This window comes from Anguilla anguilla, chromosome 4 (genome assembly GCF_013347855.1).
Source record: "Anguilla anguilla isolate fAngAng1 chromosome 4, fAngAng1.pri, whole genome shotgun sequence".
NCBI lineage: Eukaryota > Metazoa > Chordata > Actinopteri > Anguilliformes > Anguillidae > Anguilla > Anguilla anguilla.
Window position 1 is genome coordinate 59,166,558 of NC_049204.1, and position 8,682 is coordinate 59,175,239.

General features: G+C 44.7%; 1 protein-coding gene across 4 annotated transcripts; it reads right to left on the reverse strand.

Moving 5' to 3' along the window:
* Window positions 1-712: 712 nt before the first annotated feature.
* On the reverse strand, window positions 713-8,427 carry LOC118225675 (flavin-containing monooxygenase 5-like). 4 transcript variants are annotated; one of them, XM_035414481.1, is made up of 12 exons: window positions 8,332-8,423; window positions 7,404-7,515; window positions 6,988-7,030; window positions 6,461-6,483; window positions 4,571-4,715; window positions 4,259-4,447; window positions 3,681-3,846; window positions 3,088-3,230; window positions 2,472-2,671; window positions 2,028-2,383; window positions 1,787-1,859; window positions 713-1,693 (listed from the first exon to the last, which is right to left on the reverse strand). In XM_035414481.1, exons 5-12 carry the CDS (start codon window positions 4,700-4,702, stop codon window positions 1,255-1,257), a joined length of 1,698 nt encoding a protein of 565 aa, XP_035270372.1. In that variant the 5' UTR covers window positions 4,703-4,715; window positions 6,461-6,483; window positions 6,988-7,030; window positions 7,404-7,515; window positions 8,332-8,423; the 3' UTR covers window positions 713-1,254. The 4 variants fall into 4 exon arrangements, with proteins under 4 accessions (XP_035270372.1, XP_035270371.1, XP_035270374.1 ...); XM_035414480.1 differs by lacking the exon at window positions 6,461-6,483 and having other exon boundaries at window positions 7,404-8,427; XM_035414483.1 differs by lacking the exons at window positions 6,988-7,030; window positions 7,404-7,515; window positions 8,332-8,423 and having other exon boundaries at window positions 6,461-6,541.
* Window positions 8,428-8,682: the final 255 nt, after the last annotated feature.

Here is an 8,682-nt window from a genome sequence, read left to right on the forward strand (position 1 = left end):
TTGGACCTCTTTGAAACATCACAGGCAGTGTGAGGCTGCTGGCAATAAGGACTTTTCCGAGTGTCTGAAATTTTGAAATGTAAAGTTCCAATGATAAAACCATTATTACATTCAACAGAATGGAGTTAATCTATTGAATATGCCTTCTTACTCTTGCTCAAGGTCGCACATTTCATGGTACCACTAGATGATCTAACATTAGGCTACTCTAGCCTTTTGTAGCTGTAAGCCATTATATAAACGAATAAACACATCAAACAGGGCTTAAGTGAGGATCTCATCAGATTATTTTTTTCCAAAAGACATAAAATAAGATGCAGCGTAATAACCCACCTGTAGCAGTTGTAATAACTTTTAGAAACAAGACCAGGTCAAAACCTAGTATATGGCTGGACCAGACGACCAGTGGTGTAACTTCATGACTCGGCTGACCAATGGTGTAACTTCATCACTCAGTCACAGACATTTGCGTTTGTAGGGCTGGCCCCGCTGTTGCGGTCCAGCCAAAAATCTAACATCTCACATTCTCAAAAATGAGGACATTACAAAAAAATTATGTATGTGTCAATTGCAGTACATTACAGAGGAACAATAAACAGCGGTGTCCATGCTGTCATGTCTTTAGAAAACCTAGCCGATTCAAAAAACATCATTCTTATTTGGGTGTTTATTTGTTTATCCCTTGGAAAAAGAAAGTTGCTTTTACAACTACTGTATGTCCTCAATGTGAGCCTTTATTTTTCAATAATGATTCACCAAAATATCAACAACAAAACACAGTTCTCACCCAAGTCAAACATTATAGAAACATCTTATCGCCTCATTGGCTAACTACCATTGTCCGGACTTTTACGTGACACCCAGAACGTAAGCGATAATTCCAGAGAAGGCTTGTGTCACTTGAGCTGTACTGGACACGCCAGCACTCCACATTTCGGAAAACCTGCTCACTGCTCCAGTCCAATTACAGTCACACGCGCTCGAGCTCCACTGGCACTCTGCACTCTCTAACCCAGTGGTCTCCAGTGGACGCTGGTCCTGGAGAGCTACAGGGTCTGCTGGTTTTTGTTTTTTCCATAAAATCAGCGCCCAGTTGAGACCCAAGACACCAGGTCAGTTGAGTAAACTGTGTAATCAACTGCTCTGATTGATTCATGAAGTGCAGAGTCACTATGAAAACCAGCAGACCCTGTATCTCTCCAGGACCAGGGTTGGAGACCACTGCTCTAACCAAAGCTAAGTTTAATCCCGTGTTCATAGTTTCAGGCAGGGGCACATCTTCCACATGATCCCTGGTAGGGAGCAGAGTCTGTTCAGGACGGCTGCAGGATCCAGCAGGACGGCAGGGGTTTTGCGTTGAGAGTAGACGGCAGTGAGCAGCAGGGCAGCACAAGAAACAGTGAGCAACAGAGGCGCGGCAGAGGGTCGGGGCTCTGGTACAGGGCGCGTCTTCATGGGTTTGGCCACCCGCTCCCACTGCGTGAGGATGGCCTGGCGAGCCCCCGCCCACCGTCCCGGTCCACGCAGCCGGTACTGGTACGGGGTGCAGGGACCCAGCAGCACACTCAGACCCAGACGAGGGTCTCGCAGCAGCAGGCCCAGGAAGTTGGGCCGCACCCCCACCTCCTTCGCCAGTTCATCCATGTAAGTGATGTAATCCACTTGGACAGCTGCAAGCTTGGGACAAGGATAACTGGCAGGACAGAATCAATAAGGTTAAATCAGGGATGGATAATATTGCATATATTAATAAAGCTTTGGAAGATATCTTTCTTGAATCCAGTACCTTTTCAAAAATCTTTTCCTTTCAGTCTCAATCATGTTCAGCATTGTTTTTTTTGGTGGAAGTTGGTTCAGCCCTACAAGAAAAAAATAAAATAAAATAAATATATATATATATATATATATATATATATATATATAAATAATTCAATATATAATTCCAGCTTTAGATTACTTTTTCAAATATACACTACTGTTTAGTGCTAGTTTTAGTTTGAGTTTGTGAAGGTAGCAGGTAAGGTCACCTGTGAACACTCTAGTTGCCCAGCGAGCCTGCATCTCCACTACAGGCATGAAGGGCCCTCTGGCGCTCACTAGGCCCATTATAGCCAGAGTGGGGTGCTTTAGGGTGGGCGAGAAGACATGGTGATACAGCGTCAGCTCATGCCCATGGCCTTGAAAGAGGGAGGAAGGAAGGAAGGGAAAAGAGTAGTTGTAGCCCGTGCAGAAGACCACAGCTTCAATCTGGTCCTCCACGGTGCCATCCTCAAAAACCACACTGGAGCCTCGGAACCCCTGGAGGTGAGGCTTCATGACCAATGCCCCCGAGAGGATGCGGCCAGGAAGGTCATCATTGATGAGAGTCCTGCCCTCCAGTAATCTGCAATGGGGCGAATCGAATTACGTAATGGCTAGATTCACCCCGGTGTACCTGGGAGTGAGAAGCAGACTGAATTCCTGTGTGTTACCTGTGCTTGGGAAGCAGGCCGTAGAGCCTATGGTCATACTTCTGGTTCAGACCCCTCTCCCCTGCCCAGTGTACCAAGGCTTTGGGCAAAAAGTGCATAAGCAAACTCCTGCAGCGGGTGATCATTGTCATATCTACCGGGAGCCCTCCGTCAGACATGCGACCTATGACCCAGGCGCCCTGACGCGTGCTGAGGAAGGTCTGTGGAAGGAACATCTAATTATTTTAACACATGATAAGTACAAGCCTGCTGGCAAGGCTGTTTCGTGACTGACTCATGAACAGGGTTGATAACTGAGAGAAAAGAATTACCAAGACCGCATTCCAACATGGGTACAGTTTGCCGCATTTAAAATGCATTAATAATTGAAGGTCCCATTTGCAAATCCATCTCTATATAAAGACTTTAAACGTAGCATTTATACATTACAATACTTTCTGTGCAATAAAAAAAATAAATTTTCAACACTGGGAAAACAAGCGTGCTGTTGTACAGTGTATGACTAGCAGTGTCTGAGTAAAAACCATTCTGTCCACTTGGAGGATGGTGGGTGTACAGCTATAGGTTCATCGTGATATGCAGTGTTCAAATGCAAGCCACAGAAGGCTTTCCTTACCTTCCGCGCTGCCCTGCTGATCTCCACAGCAATGTCCCCTCCAGAGTTACCGATCCCCACCACAACAACCCTCTTACCCTGGAGGGCATCCGGGTGCCTGTATTCCCAGCTGTGGTAACACTTTCCCTCGAAGGTCTCTACGCCTACGGAATCAAATTCAATGTTTCTCCATTACCAACCCAGGCTAGGAGATAGGTTCATTTCCTATGATATGCCGTTTCATTTATGAAAAAAAAAAACTCGCCCCGATCAGATTCTCAGATTTATAAGAAGGTTTGTATAATCGCATCCCCCCATCACAGACATCCCCCTAAAACCTGGAAGAAATGAATATGAACCAAATTGAACAATGATTTGATCGCACATTGCTTTGATACACTTGATGCTCCACCAAGTCGTATCTGTGAAATGAATTGCTATGTTAATGTGCATATCTCTATCCATAGTTTGCATAGAGATATGCACATTAACAAAACAACCGTCAACAGCCATGTATCTTCAGTGACTGCGTGGCATTCACTTGTTTTTAACTCATGTCATGTGCCCATGGGTCCCTAAGTTCTTCCATCTTTTATTCAATAAGAAATTGTCACCTGGGAAGTCTTCAAGTGGCATGGCAGGACGGGTAAAATGTCCTGTACACACCAGAACAGCATCAAAGATGTGCCTCTCTTTGTCACCGACTCCGTTCTTAGTCTCCACTTCCCACTGGCCAGAATGAGAGAATTGAGGCCCCTCCTTCACACAGCAGACAGTGGTCTGAAATAAAGAGACATAGAACTTGTTGCTGCAGAGCAAGGTGGCTCTATTGTAACTGTGGGATCATGTCTTAGGGCAACCAAATGGAGTATGAACAAATATGTTTTGATATGTGACCAAGTGAGCTGCTACACCAAGTCTCTTTGATCATGTTATGGTAACGCTGGACCCTTAAGGCATAAGGTAGACATAACACTGTCGTACACAGTAAAGTGTTATATTTAATGTTACACTTATTTTTGGACAGCAGATGGCGCTGATGTCCAACATGATGTTTGGCTAAACGTGTGGAAATCGAGGTGAAAGTTCTTTAGAAGAGGGATTTTCAGTATGACATGATCAGCCTTCATTCTCAGTGAGAAATGCAAGAGAAAGACATCTTGCCGGCAGAGGCAGGCTGTTGTGCGGTCACCTGGAAGCGAATGTGCCGCAGGAGGTCAAAATGCGCTGCGTATAAGCGCAGGTACTGCAGCAGCTGCGAGTGGTGCAGGTAGTTTGGGTAATGGTCCGGCATGGGGAAGTCGCTGAAGCACATGAACTCTTTGGAGGTGTTGGTAATGAGGGAGCGGTAGATACTGCAATGGTCTGGCTCAGGCCTCTCCTGGAGCCAGAAGAACAAAAGATGAGTGAAAGGGTAGGCGAGTGAGCAGCAGACAAAGTATAACTTCGTCTGCAATGATCAACCTAGTGTTCTTGCGCAAGCTGATTTAATGGCTGATCTCACCTTGTACCTCCACATTCCCCCGATGTCATCCCCGCTCTCGAAGCAGACAGGCACCAGCCCCTCATCCAGGCAGCACTTGATACAGGCCAGTCCTGAGCATCCTGCCCCAATCACTGCTACACGGCGGGTCATGGTGTCTGCTGGGCTGATACACGGAATAAACAATTTCCAAAAGCTTATCTAAGGACTATCTAAAAACACATACAGTGCATTTCTGTTACATACTCCATATCTTAGAGTTCACAGAAAGTCATTCAAAAAAGGAAAAAACTGGGATAGGTTTTGTTGTAGTTAGCAAGTTAGTTATACTTGGTGTGGTTTTTTCACCTTTTAATTAATATATAACCCATGTTTGATCCAACATTTCTGTTGTAATATTATATTTGACTAGGGGAATGAGTAACTCGTGCAACAAGAAGATGTGAACGTATAATTCACATATTAAAATAAATAGAGAAATTCAGCTTGCTCACTTACTTCTTTCTGACGAGCCAGTAAGTAGTCTTAATGTTGTATGTGAGTGCTTAACCTGCACCTCATCGTTAGAAATGGCATAAGATCCCAACATGGACTTTGCTCTGCAGTGACCAGCAAGACCAGCTTAAATATTAATAAAATGCAAGCTGTAAATATAAATGCTCTATCCATGGGCGTGCAAATCACTTTAAGGAGTTCTAAACAAGTCATGTTGTTTTCAATTAGCCAGAACTAAATGTATCATGATTTGATATTACCCTGAGTGCAACTACAGAAGAATTTTATGTCAGGATTCGCATTCTGTTCGATTGGGCTGAAGCTCCCAGGTATCTATTGTGTCTTATTCTGTATCTATGTGAAGCACTTTGAATTGCCTTTGTGTATGAAAGGTGCTGTACAAATAAACTTGTCTTGCCTATAAATGGGAGGGGGATATTGGGAGTGTCTGTAAAGGGGGGAATAGACAGTTACTGGGGAATAGGTAGGGTGCAAATTGACAGGGGGAATGCGGGATTTCCCTGCTACTGCTCACATGGTCCCCTTCTCTGTTAGACAAACTGTCATATGAGGCAGGGGCACAATTACCCCCCCCCCCCCCCCCACTTGTGCTTATGTGTCATTCTGAATGTATGTTATAATAAATCCCAAACAATAGAAACATGTAAAGCTTTTGTATTTTGTTTTCATACTGTAATGTTTTTAGATGTTTTTAGATGTTCATTTTTTGATGCTGTTGTTTGTGGACTGTTGTCATTCTTTAACCTGCCTGTTGACCCTGCTACCTCCACCTTCAACTCATGCCTTTCCCAGCCGCTTGACTCACTTTGTCCTCTTGTCTCCAAACCAGAACGATCATCACGCCCCAGCCCGAGGCTGATTGAATCACTACGCTCCAGCAGAACCTTGCTACGGGCTGCAGAGAGGAAGTGGAGAAAATCCAGATCCTCTGATGACCTGACCTCATATCACACCTTGCTGGCAGCCTTCACATCTGCCAACACATTGGCTAAGGCCTCATTTTTCCAGTCTAAGATCAGTGCATGCGTCTCCAACCCATGCAAACTGTTCTCGGATGTACTCCAACTCATGACCTCTCATCGCGCAACCACCGGTCCACTAATCTTTTTTGCTTCGCTGTATCTAGGCTTTTTTGTATCAGCCTTGCAGCAGCGAATGAGCAACAAACACTTTGCTGGAATTTGATCCCAAACCACAGGCTCTGTAGCCACACCCACCCCTCCCCACACAGAAAAGAGTGCTACACCCAGAAACGACCCTGAACACATTTTTGAATAATAAATACAGGTGAAAGGTGCACAAACTCAGCAAAAGTGCATAAAGACTGAGCTTGCCATCATAGATATGTCTTAGCATAGTTATTTTATAATCCTGCATAGTATGCTTTCAACTTGCCTTATTCTGTGGTGGGTGGATTCCTGTAACGAAAAGAAAGGGGTAGTACAGTTGGCCGTTGTCTGAGTTGTTTAACACAACTCCAAAATGGATGCCTTTGTACCTCACATGAAGACAGGAATGCTGCCAAACAAGAAGTGATGTTAATGTCAGGAGGCAGCCTGACAGCTGCGCCAGATTCGCTGGGGGATTGATTATTGGGGTCTGGGTGCACATGCAGATTGGGGCGTAAGCCGTTTCGCCGGTCGCGGGAGTTGGGGGGCGTGGTTCAGCTGTTTCGTGTTTGCCCTAACGAGCTTGCAGGGTTAAGGAGGCACGTGGGAGGGGAACCCCAGCGGCTTAGGAGCGTGTGGCGTGTGAGGGGTGTGTCGCTCTTACCTGCGTCGGGGCTCCGTAGAAGGAGAGGGGAGGGGAGGGCCAGAGTGGGAGAGTGATGAAGGAAGGCGGGGGGAGGTAGGAAGGGCGGGGTTGGTGCGAGATTGTGGCGTGCTCTGTTTTTATGAATTAACAAACAAATGAAAGTTTACCTTTTACCTGCCTTGTCCTGATCTCCTGGTGGTGGGTGGGTTCCTGGACAGAAAAAAAAACATTGTTAGGTGGCAGGAGTCCGCTGGGGCTGCTCCTGACGCCCGACATTAATGCCTAAAGCAAAGAGGTGGAGAACATAACACCCGATTTCTTTGGTTTAATTTATGGGGGTGTTCAGGTACTTTGGTAACTTTACCAGATAAAATAAAAACCACAAAATGAGTGCCTCAGTCTTCCAACATGCAAAATGACGATATCGATAAATACTGCCCAGATATTAGCACAAAAGTAAAGCAAATATCAAATAGGCAATAGAATTGCCTATTAAACATTTGTCCAATGAGTTCCGTTCCGGTTTTGCGATGTAAGATGTAGGTGGTTTTTTTGGAAAGTAAAGTCTTTATTTAATACTTACCTCTTGAGCTTCTTGTGTTTTACTCTGCACTTGGGTCCTAACTTGCCAAAGCCTGACAGTTCCACAGGGTTAAGTGCTTGGTCCTCTCCTCTTCATTATTTATCTACTACCACTGGGTCAGATCATGCGTTGTCATGGTGTTAGTTTTCACTGCTACACTGATGACACACAGCTTTCTATAGGTTCCAAACCCTCCTCTGCATTTATCTCATCAACTGTCTGCAGGACATTAGAATTTGGATGACCCATAATTTCCTAAAACTTAATGGTGACAAATCTGCGTATGGGGTCTAAATCTACATTAACCGAAACCCCAAACTTTGCCAGCCCTATTGATGGTTTTCCTATTTCACCTTTCACTCATGTAAAGAGCCTTGGTGGCATCCTTGATTCCACTCCATCATTTGAACCTCACATAAAACAAGTCACCTGCATTTTTCCATCTCCGCAACATACCAAAGTTCAGGCCCACCTTGCCTTATTCCTCCACAGAAGCTCTAATCCATGTCTTTGTTACGTCTTGGCTGGATTTCTGTAACTGTACCCCCGTCAGACCAATCAACAAGCCTCAATTAGTCCAAAAATGCTTCAGGTTTACTGACCCACACAAAATAATATGATCACGTCTCTCCAATCCTGTACAAAATACATTGTCTACCAGTGAAATGCTGAAAACAATTAAAAACCCTCCTGCTAACCTACAGTGCACTCCATGGCATAGCTCCAGCCTGTCTTACTGACCTGCTCCTGGACTACACACTCATTCCCTTCCTCCACTTCTCCTCTGCAAGACTTTTAACTATCCTCCCATCTCGCCACTCCACTCTTGGTGATTGGGCTTTCTCCTGTGCAGCACCCAAACTCTGGAACACGCTCGCTCTCCATATCCGTAAGGCTCTCCATTTTTAAGAAACATCTAAAAACTCACCTCTTCGCAATAGCTTTCACATAAACAGGACATAGCTAACCTCTCCCCCCCTTGGCACTTGAAGGAAATGTCATTGCATAGTGTATGCTCTGTGCCGGAAATAATTGTTTGTTTTTGCTGCCGTTGTGTGTATGCTCCTGAGAGGAGTTCAGAGAGATTTAAAGGTGTAGGCACAGAGAATGGAAAGATTTCAAGGTTTGTTGAGAGCTGTTCCTTTAATTCCTGAAACATCTGTGAAAGTAATTATGCTATTAAAACATGTAGCATATAAACAAAACACTATAAAAGCAATATACAATATATACTTCCTAAACTTACTTAAGTACATTTTTGCAAAATTAAATGTTTCCT

Bases quoted from the DNA above. Each gene is read 5' to 3' on its own strand.
- LOC118225675 (XM_035414480.1), bottom strand. From the start codon at position 4,702: ATGACCCGCCGTGTAGCAGTGATTGGGGCAGGATGCTCAGGACTGGCC. The intron at 3,231-3,680 runs GTGACAATTTCT...TTGATTCCGTAG, and splicing joins GCCACTTGAAGACTTCCCAG to GCGTAGAGACCTTCGAGGGA. The intron at 1,860-2,027 runs GTGACCTTACCT...TTTTTCTTGTAG, and splicing joins GGCAACTAGAGTGTTCACAG to GGCTGAACCAACTTCCACCA.